The sequence below is a fragment of the Dryobates pubescens genome, chromosome 18 (assembly GCF_014839835.1).
Source record: "Dryobates pubescens isolate bDryPub1 chromosome 18, bDryPub1.pri, whole genome shotgun sequence".
In the NCBI taxonomy this organism is placed as follows: Eukaryota; Metazoa; Chordata; class Aves; order Piciformes; family Picidae; genus Dryobates; species Dryobates pubescens.
This window is the reverse complement of record NC_071629.1, coordinates 21,498,491-21,518,939: the sequence shown is the minus strand read 5'-3', so window position 1 is coordinate 21,518,939 and position 20,449 is coordinate 21,498,491. Positions and strand designations below refer to the sequence as shown.

Genomic DNA, 20,449 nt, shown 5'->3' with positions numbered 1-20,449 from the left:
CTTGCGGGCCGTGCGCTGACGGCAACTCCTCCAGCCTTGCCTCCCCTTTTTTTTTTCCCCCCCTTTTTTACCTTTTTTTTTTTTTTTTCGGCTCCCCATTTACACGCACTTCGCTCAGCCATTTTATTTTATCGTTTTCTTTTTCCTTTCCTTTTTTTTTTTTTTTTTTTCCTTGAGTATGTAGCAAACATTGAAAAGAAAGAAGGGGGGATAAAAAAAAATAAGGCAATTACTTAATTACTTCAGACGTCCTTTTGCTCCTTTTCGACGCTCGGGAACCGAAAGTTTTAGAAGGAAGAAAGAAGAAGAAAACGAAACGAAAGAAAACTAAAATCCATCCCTCCCCCCTCGAAGTTTTCATCTCTCCCTCCGAAGTTTTCATCTCTCTCCCCCCGAAGTTTTCTTCCCCCCACTCCCCACCAAGGACCGAGACCATTCCACAAACCGAAGCGCTGCCAGCAGCATATGCTTTGCTTTTTCTTTCTTTCCTTTTTTTTTTGGGGGGGTTGTTTTCCTCCTTTTGCAAGAGTAATTGAAACCATTAACTGGAGAGAGCACAGGATCCTTTCTTTTTGAGAGCCTGCCAGCTATCCGCGAACGACTTCGGCGGGCGGCACAAAACCCCCAATCGAAAACAAACCCCCCCCCCCCCCCCCCAAACCCTTATCTTTTAAACTTCTACGATTGCACTTTTTTAAAGGAGCTGGCCTCTAATTTGATGGTTTGTTGGAATTTTTTTTTGGGGGTGGGGGTGTGTGTTTTTTTGTTGGTTTGTCGTCGTTTCGTGGGGGGGTTGGGTTTGTTTCTCCGTTGTCGTCGTGGATTTCTCTTTCGTGATTGGCTTTGCCGTTTCGTCCTCGTTTAAACCGACGGCGGTTTGCCTCGCGTGAAACTGGAGAGAAACACAACAAAACAAAACTAAACTAAACTAAAAACACTGCCCTAAGTGCTGATGAATAGAGGAGTTCTACCAAAGCAACAAGTTAGTTCTTTCTTCACCTTTCACTTGAATTCGCTTTTTTTAAACCCCTTTTTTTAAGAAAGAAGAAAAAGGAACAAGCAAACGAAACAAACAAAAACAAACACGAAACCAACACCACCCCCCACCCCCCCCCCGCCCCCCAAACCCCCTTCAGATCAGCAGTTAACAACATTGCCCCGCAAGGAGGGTGGCGAGTTGCTGGCGTTTTGAATAGCATTTTTTCCCCTCCTCCCCCGCCCCCCTGCTTTGGTGGTGGGGTGTTGGGGTTTTTTTTTTTGGGTGGTTTGGTTATTTTTGGTGGGTTTTTTTGTGTTGTTTTGGGTTCTTTTTTTGAATATGGCTGTAAACGTCTCCCTGGTTCGCGATACAAAATGGCTGACGTTGGAAGTGTGTCGAGAGTTCCAGAGGGGGACTTGCTCCCGCTCCGACGCCGAGTGCAAGTTCGCCCACCCGTCGCGCAGCTGCCACGTGGAGAACGGCCGAGTCATTGCCTGCTTTGACTCCCTCAAGGTGAGCGCTGAACGCCTGCCTGGACCTCAGCTCGCTTGGCCCTGTTCCCCCCCCTTCCCCTCCCGCACGGCTCGTGGGGTGCGCGCCGCAGCTGGAAGCTCGCTCTGGTTCTGCCGGGAGGATGCTGCCCCGCTGCGGGATGCGAGCTAGGCTGAGCCTGACGTCAGGTGTGGCTGGCTGGAGTGCCAGGTGTGGCTGGCTGGAGTGCCAGGCGTGGCAGGGGGGAGAGCCAGCGTTTTGCCCAGGGTGTTTTCCCCCCCCCCGTGGTGGCTCAGGTCTGATGCAGCTGTACTCAGAATGGAGAAGGCAGCTTGTGGGCAGCGTGTGAAACCCAGATGGGAGAGGCAGAGAAACCTCTCATTTGTGTCCGGAGCGCAGGGATGTGAAAGGTGCTGCTGAGGAGCAGAAACGAAAGCAGCGTTTCCAGTCTGTGTTTCCTGGAGCCAGAGCTGCAGATGCACTCTTGTGCTGTCCTGTCGAGGAGGAGCAGCAGAGATGCTTGGAGAACAGCACTGCCAGAAAAACGGGTGCTGGGGAAGCCCTTCCTGTGAGGAGCAGGCAAACACCACGGCCCTGCTAGGCCTGGCTGAATTAAAGCTCAGCCTTTCTGCTCTGAGCTCTCTGCAAGAAGCAGACAGACACCGTGGCCTTGCTAAGCCTGGCTGAGCTGCAGCTGAGCCTTTCTGAGCTGTGGTCTTTGCAAACATCATGGCCTTGCTAGGCGTTTCTGAGCCTACAGCTGAGCCTTTCTGCTCTGAGCTCTCTGCAAACATCATGGCCTTGCTAGGCATTTCTGAGCCTACAGCTGAGCCTTTCTGCTCTGAGCTCTCTGCAAACACCATAGCCCTGCTAGGTCTGAGCTGCAGCTGAGCCTTTCTGCTCTGAGCTCCCTGCAACCAACATGGCTCTGCTAGGCCTGAGCTGCAGCTGAGCCTTTCTGCTCTGAGCTCTCTGCAACCAACATGGCTCTGCTAGGCCTGAGCTCTGCAGCTGAGCCTTTCTGCTCTGAGCTCTCTGCAACCAACATGGCTCTGCTAGGCCTGAGCTCTGCAGCTGAGCCTTTCTGCTCTGAGCTCTCTGCAACCAACGTGGCTCTGCTAGGCCTGAGCTCTGCAGCTGAGCCTTTCTGCTCTGAGCTCTCTGCAACCAACATGGCTCTGCTAGGTCTGAGCTCTGCAGCTGAGCCTTTCTGCTCTGAGCTCTCTGCAACCAACATGGCTCTGCTAGGCCTGAGCTGCAGCTGAGCCTTTCTGCTCTGAGCTCTCTGCAACCAACATGGCTCTGCTAGGCCTGAGCTCTGCAGCTGAGCCTTTCTGCTCTGAGCTCTCTGCAACCAACATGGCTCTGCTAGGCCTGAGCTCTGCAGCTGAGCCTTTCTGCTCTGAGCTCAGCTGCAACCAACATGGCTCTGCTAGGCCTGAGCTCTGCAGCTGAGCCTTTCTGCTCTGAGCTCTCTGCAACCAACATGGCTCTGCTAGGCCTGAGCTCTGCAGCTGAGCCTTTCTGCTCTGAGCTCCCTGCAGAGCCAATTTTGCAGGCAGTAAATAGCTCTTGGTTTCCTGTCACTACTGGAGCTCCAGGGGTGCCTTTCCAAATGTACCAGATAGCTGGGGTCGGAGTTGGGGTGGGGGAGACAAGGGGCTTACAGGAGGGGGAGAGGTGGGCATCTCTGGGCTTCTCAGGAAAGGAACACCCACTTGGTTTTTTTTCCCCTCCCTGAAGTGTGGCTCCTTTTCAAAGGTACTTGAAATTGGGTGGTAGAGGCTCTGAGACAATATGGATAACTGCTTGCTTTTGAGAGCTCTTGACCTTGGTGTTCTGATCAGAGTGATTAACCTGTCTGAGTTTCTGGAAGGAACCTGGTAAATTGTAAGAAGCCCAGAAGTCCTCCCTTGAACTTGCAAGTGTTGCTTGGAAAGATTTGGTTGTGTTTTTCTGAGCATGATGAGTGCCAGAGCTGGTGGAGTTACCTCTGCACAGGCTCAGACCTGGGCTGGATCCGGCCTGCCATGGGCTTCCTCATTGTATTGCTCTCTGTGGCTGCTTCAGGTTCTCACTTCTGTCCCCTTTTACCAAGGAACTCAAGCTTCCTGCTTGCATTTGGGTTTGTTCTCTTCACTCTGATGATATGCAGCAACTCTCAGTTATACAGTGACTTCCAAACCTTCATTTACATTGCTGCTTTGCTGACACTGAGAGACAGAAACAGGCCTTCCCTCCCCCCCCTTCCCCTCCCCCCATGATAAATATATTCTGTATGCCCTTGAAACTTTTGAGTTGTGGCCGGTGGCAGTGCAGATACTTTACATTGGATGGCATTGACCTGGGGACTGAAAGCAGTGCTGCCATGCTGTGTAGGGTGCTCCTGTGCCCCTTGCACAGCTTGCCTGGTGTCTGCAACGTTCTGGAGAGCTGTCCCCTCTGCAGCCCTCCCAGTTTGTCTGTGCTGTAGCTCTGTGCCTTGATAGATAATGCTTGGTAGATAATGTGTGGTGGTTGTGCTGCAGTATGCCCAGGCACTCTGTGCTGCCCCTTCCCTGCACAGCTGGGGCCGTGGGATGAAATCTCTGGGCAGCTGAAGGTCAGCTCCCACCCACTGGCACCAGCAAACACTTCTGCTTCAGCAGAGGGCAATGGGATGGGGAACACCACGCTGAGAAAGCAAAATCCCAGAGGAGTAGGGTATGATCTTCTGCTGGGCTCTGGGCAGCTGGGGTTCAGATCTCCCCCACACTTCAGCAGAGGGCAATGGGATGGGGAACACCACATTGAGAAAGAGAAATAAATCACAGAGGGTAGGGTATGATCTGCTGGGCAGCTGGGGTTCAGATCTCCCCCACACTTGAGCAGAGGGCAATGGGATGGGGAACACCACATTGAGAAAGAGAAATAAATCACAGAGGGCAGGGTATGATCTGCTGGGCAGCTGGGGTTCAGATCTCCCCCACACTTGAGCAGAGGGCATTGGGATGGGGAACACCACATTGAGAAAGAGAAATAAATCACAGAGGGTAGGGTATGATCTGCTGGGCAGCTGGGGTTCAGATCTCCCCCACACTTCAGCAGAGGGCAATGGGATGGGGAACACCACGTTGAGAAAGAGAAATAAATCACAGAGGGCAGGGTATGATCTGCTGGGCAGCTGGGGTTCAGATCTCCCCCACACTTGAGCAGAGGGCAGTGGGATGGGGAACACCACATTGAGAAAGAGAAATAAATCACAGAGGGCAGGGTATGATCTGCTGGGCAGCTGGAGTTCAGATCTCCCCCACACTTCAGCAGAGGGCATTGGGATGGGGAACACCACATTGAGAAAGAGAAATAAATCACAGAGGGCAGGGTATGATCTTCTGCTGGGCTCTGGGCAGCTGGGGTTCAGATCTCCCCCACACTTCTGCTTCAGCAGATGGCATTGGGATGGGGAACACCACATTGGGAAAGAGAAATAAATCACAGAGGGCAGGGTATGATCTTCTGCTGGGCTCTGGGCAGCTGGGGTTCAGATCTCCCCCACACTTGAGCAGAGGGCAATGGGATGGGGAACACCACGTTGAGAAAGCCAAAGGAGGGGGGTGTGATCTTCTGCAGGTCAGGGTGTTTCCCATGTAACTGGCTGTAAAACAATGTCCTTGTTGCAGCTTCCACTTGACACAGTAGCAGATGCCCAGGGTGTGCTACTTCAGTGGCCTGAATTTTCCAGATCCTTCAGTCTTGGGAAGGCCTGGTGGTGGGCTGACAGCTCTGCCTTTGGGAAGTGCGCTGGGGGAGAGGTCGGACTGTGCAGGGCACTTGGCCAAGGGTTGATGATGCAACTGTTTCTGCACCCCACTTGCCAAGCCTTGGGGTGCTTCATGCCTCCAGACCCATGGATCCCACAGGTCCTGCTGGGCAGAGCCCTGGCCTGCTGTGCCATGGAGAGGTGCCCATGTGTGTACCCCATGTGTTTCCCAGAGGAGATAAACCACCCCGGTGACTAAACTCTCAGACAATGGTCCTTCTGTCCTTGGGCTGGAGCTGGCCTTGCAAAGCCCTGTTTACAGTGGTGCTGAGGGGCTGGTGGTTACAACAATGGCCTCCCTTACTGGGCTGAGAGACACTCATAGAGTGGTTTGGGTTGGAAGGGACCTTAAAGATCATCCAGTTCCAACCCCTGCCATGGGCAGGGACACCTCCCACCAGCCCAGGCTGTTCAAGGCCTCATCCAAACCTGGCCTTGAAAACCTCCAGGGAGGAGACATCCACAGTCTCCCTGGGCAACCTGTGCCAGAGTCTCAACAACCTCATTCTCAAGAATTTCTTCTTCATCTCCAGTCTCAATCTCCCACCTTCCAGCTCAAAGCCATTGTTCCTCTTGCTGTCACTCCCAGCTCTTCTCCAAAGTCCCTCCCCAGCTCTCTTGAGCCCCTCCAGGTACTGGAAGGCTGCTTGCTCTAAGGTCTCCCTGGAGCCTTCTCTTCCTCCAGGCTGAAAAGCCCCAACTCTCCCAGCCTGTCCCCACGGGGGAGATTCTGCAGCCCTCTGATCATCTCTGTGGCCTCCTCTGAACCCTCTCCAGCAGCTCCAGGTCCTTCTTGTGCTGGGGGCCCCAGAGCTGGAGGCAGTGCTGCAGGTGGGGTCTGAGCAGAGCAGAGGGGCAGAATCCCCTCCCTGTGCTGCTGCTCTCCCTGCTCTGGCTGCAGCTCAGCACACAGCTGCCTGCTGGGCTAAGAAGAAGAAGAAGAGGAGGAAGCTGTTACCTTCTCAGTCCGTGCAGAAGAGGGTTTGGTGCTCAGGCTGTCTGGGTGGGATTAGCTGCTGTTTCCCTCCACCAGCTGCTGAAGGCTGACCCTCTCTCCTAGCTGCTTAGTGCTCTTTTCATCTTTTCACGCCCTGCATTAGCAGAACATCTGTGTTGCTTTATTGGAGACAGGATATAGGATGCTTGCAGCTAATAAGTTTTCCCCTTGTCTCCCAGGGCTTTGTTCAGAGGTTGCTTATCTGCATCCATTGTGTAGTGCTAGTGCTTGGAGGGGTTTTTTTTTGTCTTCCTCACAGAGCTCTTTAAGGCTGAACAATGCCTTCATACAGGAACTGCTGATAACCCTGTGTACAATGGCTTCACCTCGCTGGGCAGGTCACGCACAGCAGCCCCACACTTACTGCATCTCCATGCTTTGTTGTTCTTTGAATCTTTGGGGCTTTTCCCTCTACCTGCTATGGCAGCTCTGCCTCCGTGGCAGCGGGAAGAGCAGTCCCACTCCCAGCAGCCAGCAGGCTGCCTCAGTGTGGAGTGCTTGATGGGTGAGTGTGTGCTACCTGCACACTTGTGAGGAGCACACAGGACTCCTGAAAGTCCTGGGGGGGTCATGAGGTGCTCAAGTGGGGCTCTGCTGGAGCATTCTCTGCTTGTGCAATGCTTTGGTCATGAAATGCTGGACCCTGCTGAGATTGAGAGTGCAGGGAGGGATCTTGCTGTCCTGAGCTGTGGTTCTTCAAAGGGGGAGTTTGCACATTTGTAGGCAGCAGAAGGAAACTTTCTCAGGCAGATTGATAGGAAACTTAAAAATAGTTCCTTCTGAGAAGCTGTTCACAGATCTGAATCAGGTGCCAAGAGAGCTCTCACTCTCTACTCACGCTTCCCCCCCTTCCCTCCTTGTTCTGGAGGAGCAGAGATGTCTGAATTAATTCATGTGAATGAAAGGGCAAGCAGCACTGCCTGGGGGAGGGCAGGCCAGGGGCAAAGAGCCCAGCCACTCTGGGGCCACCTCCCTTCACAGTATCACCAAGGTTGGAAGAGACCTCAAAGATCATCCAGTCCAACCTGTCACCACAGACCTCATGACTAGACCATGGCTCCAAGTGCCACATCCAGTCCCTTCCTGAACACCTCCAGAGATGGGGACTCCACCACCTCCCTGGGCAGCACATCCCAGTGGCCAACAGCTCTCTCTGGGAAGAACTTTCTCCTCACCTCCAGCCTAAACTTCCTCTGGCACAGCTTGAGACTGTGTCCTCTTGTTCTGGTGCTGGTTGCTACAGTGAAGAGACCAACCCCCTCCTGGCTACAACCTCCCTTCAGGTAGTTGTAGAGAGCAATGAGGTCTCCCCTGAGCCTCCTCCTCTCAGCAGGGAGTGCTGGGGCCACTGGGCAGTGGCCCAGTGCTTTGTAGTACCTCCTAGGCAGGTCCTGTGGCACCTCTGAGACATGCTGAGCAAAGGAGAGAATCACAGAAGGGTAGGAGTCAAAAGGACCTCTGAAGATCAAGTGCAACCTCCCTGCCAGAGCAGGGTGACCCAGGGCAGGCCACACAGGAACACATCCAGGTGGGCCTTGACAGCCTCCAGAGACGGAGACTCCACCACCTCTCTGGGCAGCCTGCTCCAGCACCCTCAAAGTTCTTCCTCATGATCTGTATTCAAGTTTATTCCCCTTACCTCTTGTCCTGTCGCTGGTGATGCCTGGGAGGAGTCTGGCCTCATCTTCCTGACACCCACCCCTCGGGTATTTGTAAGAGGTGCCCTGTCCTCACCGTAAACCCAGATGACCTTAGGGTTCATTCCTCAGCTCCTCTGCCCACCATCCCCTGCACAGCTGCTGCTTGTTGCAGGGGTCAGGACACGGTCTGCTGGCTGGTGGCAATTTGTGCAAAGGCTTTTGGTGGCACTGTGGTGGGCTGTCTGCCAATCCTCATCAAGTCATTAACCTTCCTATTCAGGCCGGATCAGGCGGCTGTGGTACGAGCCTGGCTGCTGCTTCCTTCCCTGGCCAGCAGCGCGCTGGTTGTGCTCCTCGCTTGCTAAAGATGTCAGGAAGGAAGCAAGCCTCTTCTTGGGGCACTGCTGCTGGAGCAGTGTGCTGAGAGATGAGCATTAGGAGGTGGAGACCTATGTAATGAAAATGCTCAGCTGATGCACAGTAGATATTCACAGATTCATAGAATGGAAGAGGCCTTAAAGATCATCCAGTTCCAGCTCCCCTGCCAGGCAGGGACACCTCCCACCAGCACAGCTTGCTCAAGGCCTCATCCAGCCTGGCCTTGAACACCTCCAGGGAGGGAGCAGCCACAGCCTCCCTGGGCAACCTGTGCCAGTGTCTCACCTCCCTCACTCTAAAGAATTTCTTCCTCATCTCCAGTCTCCCTTCTTCCAGCTCAAAGCCATCGTTCCTCATCCTGGCACTCCCAGCCCTTGTCCAAAGTCCCTCTCCAGCTCTCCTGGAGCCCCTCCAGGTACTGGAAGGTTGCTCTGAGGTCCCCCTGGAGAATTTCTTCCTAATCTCCAGCCTGAATCTCCCCTGTTCCAGCTCAAAGCTATTCCCCCACATCCTGTCACTCCCAGCCCTTGTCAGAAGTCCCTCCTCAGCTCTCCTGCAGCCCCCTTCAGGTACCAGAGGCTTTGTGCTGTACTCCTCACAGTTTGAGTATCTGCACCATGGATTCAGGGCTTCTAAAAGCATTTTGCAGCCCCAGCTTTAGGAGGTGTGGTGAGCTTTGGTTGTTTTGTGGTGTCTTGCATTGTTTGGGGTTTTGGTTGGTTGGTTTGGGTTTTGTCCATTTGCTTTGAGTGTGGATGGTTCCATATGAAAATATGGATTCTCTATGGAAATACCACAGACTCACCAAGGTTGGAAGAGACCTCAAAGATCATTGAGTCCAGCCTGGCACCACAGACCTCATGACTAGATCATGGCTCCAAGTGCCACATCCAATCCCCTCTTGAGCACCTCCAGGGACGGGGACTCCACCACCTCCCTGGGCAGCACATCCCAATGATGAACGACTCGCTCGGTGAAGAACTTTCTCCTCACCTCCAGCCTAAACCTCCCCTGGCACAGCTTGAGACTGTGTCCTCTTGTTCTGCTGCTGCTTGCCTGGGAGAAGAGACCAACCCCTTCCTGGCTACAACCTACCTTCAGGGAGTTGTAGACAGCAATGAGGTCTCCCCTGAGCCTCCTCTTCTCCAGGCTAAGCAACCCCAGCTCCCTCAGCCTCTCCTCACAGGGCTGTGCTCCAGACCCCTCCCCAGCTTTGTTGCCCTTCTCTGGACACCTTCAAGTCTCTCAATGTCCTTCTTAAACTGAGGGGCCCAGAACTGGACACAGGACTCAAGGTGTGGCCTAACCAGAGCTGAGTGCAGTGGGGGTACAAAGGGGTACAATGACCTCCCTGCTCCTGCTGGCCACACTATTCCTAATGCAGGCCAGGATTCCATTGGCCCTCTTGGCCCCCTGGGCACACTGCTGGCTCATGTTTAGGCAGCTGTCAGTCAGCACCCCCAGGTGCCTCTCTGCCTGGCTGCTCTCAGCCACTCTGGCCCCAGCCTGTCGCTCTGCCTGGGGTTGTTGTGGCCAAAGTGCAGCACTTGGCACTTGGATGTGTTGAATGCCATCCTGTTGGCCTCTGCCCAGCCTGGTGAGGTACCTCTGTTGCCCCTGGAACAGGTTGCTCAGGGAAGCAGTTGGATGGCTCCATGTGAAAATAAAAGTATTGAAGAGCATTTTCATAGACTCATAGATTGATTTGGGTTGGAAGGGACCTCCAAAGGTCATCCAGTCCTGGGTGACATCCTCCACTGGATCAGGTTGCTCAGAGCCTTGTTGAGCTTCACCTTGAATGGATGGATGCTTCCCTGAGCAACCTGTTCCAGTGTTCCATTACCTTCCTGATGCAGAACTTGTTCCTAACATCCAGTCTCAATCTCCTCTAGCTTCAAACCATTGCCCCTCATGCTATCAGTCTAGGCCTTTGGAAACAGTCCATCTGCAGCCTTCTTGTAGTCCCTTCAGGTACTGGCAGGCTGCTCCCTGGCACCTTCCCTTCTGCAGCCAGTCCTTGTAGGAGAGGTTGTGAAAGCCAGAAACTAGGGGGGTGGAAATCTCAAGGGCTCTGAGTTGAAACCTCAGCACTAAGCTATTCAAAGCAGTTCTATCTTAAGTAAAAAAAAGGAGAAGAAGGCAGGTTGTCTGTGGACAGGCATGAAATGAAGAGTTAAAAGTACAGCATGGACTAAACAATTGTCTGAAAGAGGTGTTATTACCTGCTAAGAGTAGGCCAAGTCCCACAGTAATCTCAAAAGTTTACTGTGCTTGGGCAATAAACATTCCGTAGGAGCTTGCAAGTGGTGCACCTGAGGCTGTTCCCTGTTGTTTTCATGTTAATTTGTAGCTGCTTTTTGCTGACTTCACTGCAGTTATTATTTCTGACTGCTACTGGTTTGCAATCAAATCTTCTCTTTAACCTCTCTTTTCCCTCTCCTCTCTTTTCCCTCTCCTCTCTTTTCCCTCTCCTCTCTTTTCCCTCCCCTCTCTTTTCCCTCCCCTCTCTTTTCCCTCCCCTCTCTTTCCCTCCCCTCTCTTTTCCCTCCCCTCTCTTTTCCCTCCCCTCTCTTTTCCCTCCCCTCTCTTTTCCCTCCCCTCTCTTTTCCCTCCCTCTCTTTTCCCTCCCCTCTCTTTTCCCTCCCCTCTCTTTTCCCTCCCCTCTCTTTTCCCTCCCCTCTCTTTTCCCTCCCCTCTCTTTTCCCTCCCCTCTCTTTTCCCTCCCCTCTCTTTTCCCTCCCCTCTCTTTTCCCTCCCCTCTCTTTTCCCTCCCCTCTCTTTTCCCTCCCTCTCTTTTCCCTCCCCTCTCTTTTCCCTCCCCTCTCTTTTCCCTCCCCTCTCTTTCCCTCCCTCTCTTTCCCTCCCCTCTCTTTTCCCTCCCCTCTCTTTTCCCTCCCCTCTCTTTTCCCTCCCCTCTCTTTTCCCTCCCCTCTCTTTCCCTCCCCTCTCTTTTCCTCCCCTCTCTTTCCCTCCCCTCTCTTTTCCCTCCCCTCTCTTTCCCTCCCCTCTCTTTTCCCTCCCCTCTCTTTTCCCTCCCCTCTCTTTTCCCTCCCCTCTCTTTCCCTCCCCTCTCTTTTCCCTCCCCTCTCTTTCCCTCCCCTCTCTTTTCCCTCCCCTCTCTTTTCCCTCCCCTCTCTTTTCCCTCCCCTCTCTCTCCTCTCTTTTCCCTCCCCTCTCTCTCCTCTCTTTTCCCTCCCCTCTCTCTCCTCTCTTTTCCCTCCCCTCTCTCTCCTCTCTTTTCCCTCCCCTCTCTCTCCTCTCTTTTCCCTCTCCCCTCTCTCTCCTCTCTTTTCCCTCTCCCCTCTCTCTCCTCTCTTTTCCCTCTCCCCTCTCTCTCCTCTCTTTTCCCTCTCCCCTCTCGCCCCTCTCTCTTCACTCTGCCCTCTCCCCCCTCTCTTGTCCCTCTCCCCTCCTCCCCTCTCTCTCCTCTCTTTTCCCTCCCCTCTCTCCCCTCTCTCTTCCCCCCTCTCCCCTCTCTCTTCCCCCCTCTCCCCTCTCTCTTCCCCCCTCTCCCCTCTCTCTTCCCCCCTCTCCCCTCTCTCTTCCCCCCTCTCCCCTCTCTCTTCCCCCCTCTCCCCTCTCTCTTCCCCCCTCTCCCCTCTCTCTTCCCCCCTCTCCCCTCTCTCTTCCCCCCTCTCCCCTCTCTCTTCCCCCCTCTCCCCTCTCTCTTCCCCCCTCTCCCCTCTCTCTTCCCCCCTCTCCCCTCTCTCTTCCCCCCTCTCCTCTCCCCTCTCTCTCTTCCCCCTTCCTTCCCCTCTCTTCTCTTTTCCCCCTCCTTTTAATTTAAATGACCTCCAAACTGGGAAACAACTAAAGACACCTACCAAACTTAGCATATGGTTCTGCTTTTCCAGAGGAAGAAGAAAGCAAACAAAGCCACAGAGATATTTTTAGCGAGGCTGTGCCTGCATCTCAGCTCAGTGTAACGGAGATGCAAATAAAGCAGGAGAACAGTGCTGAGCCAACCTCACCCTTGTGAGAAACCTTCACTTCTGGCTTGGTCATTAAGGCACTCAACCTGCATGGAGACAGCATGTGGTGATGAGAAGTAGATTTGCAGCAGCTCTCTGGCTTGTCTGGGTGCTTGTCTGCCTTACTGCATATCCTCAGTGCTTTTTATAGCTCTCGAGTCAAACAGCTGAGAGAGGGGAAGATGTATTTAAACTCTCTGTGATTTACAAGAACTGCTGCTGTTGTGTTTCCCTTGGTGCAGCCTGGTGCTTCATGGTGTCCCTGAATGGCAGGGCTTGGAAGGAACCTCTGGAGATCATAGAATCAGCATGGAATCCAGAAGGTTGGAAAAGACCTCAAAGATCATCAGGGCCAACCTGTCACCCAGGTTCTAAAGAGATCACCTAGTTCCACTGCCCTGCTCAAGCAGGGTCACCTAGAGTCACAGAATGCTGGAGTGAGGGTTGGAAGGGACCTTAAAGCTGATCTAGTTCCAGCCCCCCTGCTTTGTCCAGCCTGGTCTTGACCATCTCCAGGAAGGGGGCAGTCCCAGAGGAACAAGTCCAGGCAGGTGTGGAATTCCTCCAGAGGTGGAGACTCTGCCACTGTTCTGGACAGCCTGGGCCAGGGCTCTGCCACTCTCAAAGGGATATTTTTTTCCCTTATGTTTCTGTGGAACCTCCTGGGTTGCAGTTTGTGTCCATTGGCCCTTGTCCTGTCACTGGCACCACTGAGAAGAGTCTGGCTCCATCCTCCTGACACTTGTCCTGTAGATATGATCAGCAGTGATCAGATCCCCTCTCAGCCTTCTCTTCTCCAGGCTAATCAGCCCCAGGGCTCTCAGCCTTTTCTCCTCACAGAGATGCTCCAGGCCTCTCAGCATCTGAGTGGCTCTCTACTGGACTCTTTCCAGCAGTTTCTTGTTCCTCTTGAACTGGGGAGCCCAGAACTGATCACAATAATCCAGGTGTGACCTCACTAGGGCAGAGTAAAGGGGGAGGAGAACCTGCCTCTGTGCACTGGAGAATAGGAGAGCTACTTCAGGGAGAATAAGAGAGGTCATGAACAAAACCCCAGCATATATTTCGGCCTGATCCCTTCTTGTCCATGGGTAGCAGCCAGCTCTGTGTTTTCCCAGCTTAATTTAATTGGCACATGTGCTGTGAACACTCTGCAGTGTCTCCAGAGGCTTTTGGCACAGCTGTGGGATGGAGACAACTGATGGAGCAGATCACCTGGCACTGCCTGTGGCTGAGCAGCTCCCAGGCCTGCCCAGGTGGCTGGGCTGCAGATGCTCTCTGGTGGGGCCAGGCTGGTTGGTTGGATGGGGTGTGACCTCCCTGGGTGTGCTCAGCCTTGCAGGGAAAGAGAGACCTTGTGGCTTTAATCTGCCTGACAGCTCTTTCTGTAGGACAGGGGTCTGTGTGGAGCATGCTTGATTTACTGAGCATTACCCATGGGCTCCTCTGATGTCCCAGCAGCCTCACTTCATTTGTCTGTGGCTTTTTGACAGCTGAACCATGACAGATGAGCCCCAGTGAGTCTTGCTGCTGTTGTTTTTAACAGGTTGCTTCCCTCAGCTATCCCCTTGCTTCTCTGTTGCAGCTTAGTGCCCCTGCAGCAGGGTTAGCAGGAGGACAGAGCACTTCTGGTGCTGAGTATGAAGCTGAGCACCTGAGCTGAAGTCCCTTTCCTCCTGGCTCTGTGTGGAGAGGCTGGGTGATGAAGGTGTGCCACTGGAGACTGCCTGGTGTTGCCTGGTGACTGCTGCAGGGACAGCAAGGGGCAGGAAGGTCTTACTCCTTGCCAGCCACTTGCAAAGGTGTGCAGCAGAGTCCTTGGCAGGAGTTCCACCTCTGTGCTACAAAGCAGGCAGGTGATTTTTGGGGAGTGCTGTGGTTGGAGAAGTTGGCCCTGTCCCTATCCCTGCTGCAGCTGAGCAGTCTCAGCAGGGAGCACTCTGCCTTGGCCTTCACCTTTCCCAAGGATGTGTGCTTTGTAAACCCTGCTGGTGTCCATGGCAAGGAGTGTGGCATGCCTGGGGCTTTCCTGGTGCCACTCTGGAGGGGTGCTTCCTTTTCAGCTCACTGCTGGAGGGGTGGATGGTGGACACTGTGAGAAGTGAGACCCTTCCTAGCACAGAGGGCTTCCTGGGGCTTTTTTTGGCAGATGACACCAGGCTGGGGGCAGGAGTTGATCTGTTAGAGGGTAGAGAGGCTCTGCAGAGGGACCTTGCCAGGCTGGACAGATGGGCAGAGGCCAAGGGCAGGAGATTGAACACATCCAAGTGCCAGGTTCTACACTTTGGCCACAGCAACCCCAGGCAGTGCTACAGGCTGGGGTCAGAGTGGCTGAGAGCAGCCAGGCAGAGAGGGACCTGGGGGTGCTGGTTGATGGTAGGCTGAACATGAGCCTGCAGTGTGCCCATGGGGCCATGAAGGCCAATGGCATCCTGGCCTGCATCAGGAACAGTGTGGCCAGCAGGAGCAGGGAGGTCATTGTGCCCTGTGCTCAGCACTGGTTAGGCCACACCTTGAGTCCTGTGTCCAGTTCTGGGCTCCTCAGTTTAGGAAGGAGGTTGACTTGCTGGAAGGTGTCCAGAGAAGGGCAACAAAGCTGGGGAGGGGTCTGGAGCACAGCCCTGTGAGGAGAGGCTGAGGGAGCTGGGGTTGCTTAGCCTGGAGAGGAGGAGGCTCAGGGGTGACTTTATTGCTCTCTCCAACTCCCTGAAGGGAGGTTGTAGCCAGGAAGGGGTTGGTCTCTTCTCCCAGGCAAGCAGCACCAGAACAAGAGGACACAGTCTCAAGCTGTGCCAAGGGAGGTTTAGGCTGGATGTTAGGAAGAAGTTCTACACAGAGAGAGTGATTGCCCATTGGAATGGGCTGCCTGGGGAGGTGGCGGAGTCCCCATCACTGGAGGTGTTCAGGAGGAGACTTGATAGGGTGCTTGGTGCCATGGGCTATTTGTTTGGGTGGTGTTGGATGATAGGTTGGACATGATGATCTTGAAGGTCTCTTCCAACCTGGTCTGGTCTGGTCTATTCTATTCTGTTCTGTTCTATTCCATGCTATTCTGTTCTATTCCATGCTATTCTATTCTATTCCATGCTATTCTGTTCTATTCCATGCTATTCTGTTCTATTCCATGCTATTCTATTCTATTCCATGCTATTCTGTTCTATTCCATGCTATTCTATTCTATTCCATGCTATTCTATTCTATTCCATGCTATTCTATTCTATTCCATGCTATTCTGTTCTATTCCATGCTATTCTATTCTATTCTATTCCATGCTATTCTGTTCTATTCCATGCTATTCTGTTCTATTCCATGCTATTCTGTTCTATTCCCTGCTATTCTATTCCCTGCTATTCTCCTGGAGGGACCACACTGGTAACTGCCAATCAGGCACACAGAGGTGAATGTTGCAAGCCTGTGAGATGCTTGCAGTTGGTTGTCTGGAAGGAGGTGCCCTCCAAAGCTGTCAGTGTGACCTTTGTAGTAGCAGCAGTAGTTAAATACTTGGAGTTCCCATTTTCTTAATTGATTAGGGCTTGGACAACTTCCTCCTGAAGGAGCTGATCCCTCATCTGCCCTTCTAAACAGCCCCCAGACTCCTCCTCATGTGGTGGAGACTTTGGGTATTTGCTTTGCAATGGGTGCTCAGCAGATCCCAGCACCTCTGCTGCCTTTTCCCCATCCAAAGCTGTAGGACAGTTGCAGAGGCCTGGTCTGTGTGAAAAGCATCATCATCATCATCATTAGTATCAGCAGCAGTGAAAGTCACTTCTGAAGGCTTTTCTCCCTGTCTGGCATACCCTGGGGAGGAGGATGTCCCTTGCTGCCATCCTCTCCCACCTCTGCTGCATGTCTTGCTCTGTTGATGGCACAAGGCCTTACCTGTTGTGTGGCATTACTGAAACCAGGCCTGGCACTGAGTCTCCAAGGCAGTTTTCTTGTCCTTGAGGTGGCTTTGGCCTGATGAGCATCCAAGTGTCTGTGGGGAGGAGCCCTGGTGGGCCTTTGGCTCCCATCTTGTGTTGCACAGTGGAGTCATTGGGACCCTCCAGCCCTGCCACAGAGCCTGTAAGCAGAGTTGTCTGGGCAGCCCTCCTGGAGTGCCTGAGGGGTGGGCAGCCCCTGCTGGGCTGGGGTTTGACTCCTCAGGGGGACCCTGGCTGGATCTGCTGTCTGGTGGTGCATGATCACAGGGTAACACCAGGTCTAGCCTTGTGCTTGTAGAAGTGTCCTCCAGAGGTCTTTTTTGCTGCAGGCCTCCAGACCCCATGTACATCCTGGGGCTCACTGGCATGGAAGCAGATGATGCCCTTGCTGTTACCCTGTGTTTGGAGGTGACAGTCCCAGGTATGGTGTCCCTGGGTCAGGTTTAAGAGTCTGGCAGAGGTGCAGGTGCAGGCTGCCACACTGGGAGGCCCTGCCAGTGCAAGGGGTGAGCACAGGACCACTGCCCTTTCTGCCTGCAGCTAATGACTTCATTGAAGCTCTTCCTTCAGCCTCAGGCTTGAGTATGATTGCCCTTGAATGTGCTGGAAGGCAGAGCTGTGGCCACAAGCTTGTCTTGAGCTCCACACTTTGGATGCCAGCCTCTCTGGGGAGAACAGGCCAAGCAAATTGAGCAGTGGGGGTTTCCTACCAGCCTCTCCCTCTCCTCCTCCTCCTCCTCTCCACTCCTTCTCCTCCTCCTCCTCGCCCCACCTTCTCCTCCTCCTCCTCCTCCTCTCCCCCCTTCTCCTCCTCCTCCTCTCCCCCCCTTCTCCTCCTCCTCCTCTCCCCCCCTTCTCCTCCTCCTCCTCTCCCCTCCTTCTCCTCCTCCTCCTCTCCCCCCTTCTCCTCCTCCTCCTCTCCCCCCCTTCTCCTCCTCCTCTCCCCTCCTTCTCCTCCTCCTCCTCTCCCCTCCTTCTCCTCCTCTCCCCCCTTCTCCTCCTCCTCCTCTCCCCCCTTCTCCTCCTCCTCCTCTCCGCCCTTCTCCTCCTCCTCCTCTCCCCCCTTCTCCTCCTCCTCCTCTCCCCCCTTCTCCTCCTCCTCCTCTCCCCCCCTTCTCCTCCTCCTCCTCTCCCCCCCTTCTCCTCCTCCTCCTCTCCCCCCCTTCTCCTCCTCCTCCTCTCCCCCCCTTCTCCTCCTCCTCCTCTCCCCTCCTTCTCCTCCTCCTCCTCTCCCCTCCTTCTCCTCCTCCTCCTCTCCCCTCCTTCTCCTCCTCCTCCTCTCCCCTCCTTCTCCTCCTCCTCCTCTCCCCTCCTTCTCCTCCTCCTCCTCTCCCCTCCTTCTCCTCCTCCTCCTCTCCCCTCCTTCTCCTCCTCCTCCTCTCCCCTCCTTCTCCTCCTCCTCCTCTTCCCTCCTTCTCCTCCTCCTCCTCTCCCCTCCTTCTCCTCCTCCTCCTCTCCCCTCCTTCTCCTCCTCCTCCTCTCCCCTCCTTCTCCTCCTCCTCCTCTCCCCTCCTTCTCCTCCTCCTCCTCTCCCCTCCTTCTTCTCCTCCTCCTCTCCCCTCCTTCTCCTCCTCCTCTCCCCTCCCCTCCTTCTCCTCCTCCTCTCCCCTCCTTCTCCTCCTCTCCCCTCCTTCTCCTCCTCTCCCCTCCTTCTCCTCCTCTCCCCTCCTTCTCCTCCTCTCCCCTCCTTCTCCTCCTCTCCCCTCCTTCTCCTCCTCTCCCCTCCTTCTCCTCCTCTCCCCTCCTTCTCCTCCTCTCCCCTCCTTCTCCTCCTCTCCCCTCCTTCTCCTCCTCTCCCCTCCTTCTCCTCCTCTCCCCTCCTCCCCCTCCTCTCCCTTCCTTCTCCTCCTCCTCTCCCTTCCTTCTCCCCTCCTTCTCCTCCTGCCAGCCCCAGCCCTGCAGGGGCTCTGCTTCTGTCTGTAGCTCACGTCCTGGGCTTCTCCCTTGGTGTGGGCCAACCACCCTGGCCAAAGGACAAAGGCAGCAGTACATTATGAGGATCAGCCAAGAGTAACCTTGGTTTTTAGGTTGGGGAGGTGATGGTAAAGTGCTGACTGCTGCTCACACTTGCCTAAAAAAGCAGGAGAGGAATTCTTGAGGGCTGTGGCTCTGAACCCTTCTGCGCTGCCGCGTGTGCTTCAGCAGATGTGTTCCGAACCCTTTTATGGGCATATTGTGATGCTGCACAGGCTGGGGCATGCCACCTCCTGCTCTTGAGGCTTCCTTGCCTTTTTTTGTAAGGGCAGAGCCCTGCAGACTGAGCTTCCAGTCCTGCAGAATACTGAAGGCTGCTCTGAGGCGCTGTAGGATTGGTGTGGGCAGCAGGGAGCTGCTGGTCCTGCCGCGAGCTGCCGGTGTCAGGTTTGGAGAGAGGCAAATGGTCCTCTGGGCCCTTCTCCAAAGTGGGAGAGCTGCCTGGGGTCTGCCTGGCTTCCTCTGCTGCCAGTTTGGGAGAATTGCTTTGCACATAGAATCATCTTGTTTGGGTTGGAAGGCACCTTGAAGATCATCCAGTTCCAAGCCCCCTGCCGTGGGCAGGGACACCTCACACTAGCCCAGGTTGATGAAGACCCCATCCACAACCTGTCTGGGCAACCTGTGCCAGTGTCTCACCACTCTCACTGGAAAGCATTCCTTCCTGATCTCCAGGCTCAATCTCCCCTCTCCCAGCTCAAATCTGTTCCCCTTTATCCTAGCACTGTAAGGCCTTGGGCAAAGTTCCTCCCTAGCAATCCTGTAGCCCAGGTACTGGAAGGCTGCCTTAAGGTCTCCCCAGAGCCTTTACCTGGAGCTTGCAGTTCCACCAGTTCTGCTTGGGTCTGCAAGCACAAGCTCTGTCCCTGTGACCCAGCAGAAAGGCAGACCCCAGGTTTTCCTCTGCCCTGGGAGGAGGGAGATGGGGTGCTGAAGCCACCAAGCTGCAGCAGGGCTTGTGTCTGCTCCTGTGTGGCTGTGAGTCAGAAGCTGGCCACAGGAGCATGGGGGCATGGGGGGGAGGGTGTCAGTAAGCTCTGACACCTCAGCATGTGCCCTGTTGCAAGCCAGATCCACCTGGGGAGGGAAGTTCAAGCTTTACACCTCTGCAGCCCTGACCTACAGCAGTAAGCTAACGCTGGGGTTCAAATCACAGAGTTGTGTGGGTTGGAAAAGCCCTCCAAGATCCTCAAGTCCAGCCATCAAGCCAACATCAGCATGGCCATTAAACCATGTCCCAGAGTGCTGTGTCCACATGTTTGTTGGACACCTCCTCTCACTGACAACCTTTTTTCCTTTCCTCCCCTCTCCCTTCCCTTCCCTTCCCTTCCTGTTCCTGCCTTATTTTGGCCTTCCCTCCCTCCCTATCCCCCCCTTTTTTTAACTTCCTTTTTTCATCCTGGGATGGTGACTCCACCACCTCCCTGGGCAGCCTCTTCCAATGCTCTTGCCGCAGAGAAGTAGCTGCCCCAACCCTACAAGTCCCTGTCGCTGGGGGGGGAGTCTGGGGCCAAGAGCATCCTTGTAACCATGGGACCACACTTGGCCATGGTGGTGTCCTGTCATGCTGCTGTGTCAGTGAGGCTACCTCGCTGCTTCTCTTGCTCATGATTGCATTAAGCCCAGTGAAGGCAGCTGGGAGAAGTGAGGTGGAAGGTTCCTTGGAGGAGAATGACTCCAAGTGAGCATGTGGAGTTGATGGATTTCTTGGGCAGCGTAGCACGGGTTTGATGTAATCCCTCTGCTGGCAGTAGCTTTCCACCACTTGGTTCACTCCTCTGAAGGAGGGTGCAGTAAACAGGCACTGATGTAATTGAGCTATTGGGAAGCTCTAAAACAAGTGTAAACAAGATGTAGCAGGCTTCCTGGGGAGCCCATGGGCTGCCATCTCCCGTGGAGCACTGGAGTGAGTGGTTAGATTTCCCAGTGAGGAGCTGAAGTCTTTGCAAGGCTGCCCATACAGATGTTGTTACACTGATACTAAAGCAAGTGCTTGGAGGCACTGGGGGGAATGTTGCCCCAGACAGGGGTAGTTTTACCTGTGGCTCATTAATGTTCTATTGCTGTTCAGAAGGCAGCAGAGAGCCAGGCGCTGGCCTCCTTCCTCGCCCCACGTAGCCTCTCCTGCCGTGACCGGTGCTGGGCTTTTGTTAGGGGAAAGGCCACGGGTTTGAAAAACCTAGTTTCAAAGCCTTGTGATGATGCAGGCTGCTTGAAAGTCTTGTAATGCCAGTCTCTGTGCCTAATTGCACTTTTTGACCTCACAGGAGCTGTACAAAGAAAATGCCTTTGAAGG

General features: G+C 54.3%; 1 protein-coding gene across 6 annotated transcripts in view; it reads left to right on the top strand.

Annotated features, from left to right (window-relative positions):
• Nucleotides 1-1,280: 1,280 nt before the first annotated feature.
• MBNL3 (muscleblind like splicing regulator 3) overlaps nucleotides 1,281-20,449 on the top strand; it is a 96,135-nt gene continuing 76,966 nt past the window's right edge. For 3 of the 6 annotated variants that reach the window (XR_008462686.1, XM_054169338.1, XM_054169336.1), the window contains exon 1: nucleotides 1,282-1,492. Coding sequence is in view for 3 of the 6 variants with exons in the window: in XM_054169338.1 (XP_054025313.1) it covers nucleotides 1,319-1,492 (174 nt within the window). In the remaining 3 variants the exon portion in view is untranslated. Of the gene's footprint in view, nucleotides 1,493-20,449 lie in introns of all 6 variants that reach the window. The other 3 variants (XR_008462685.1, XM_054169337.1, XM_054169339.1) reach the window with 3 other exon arrangements.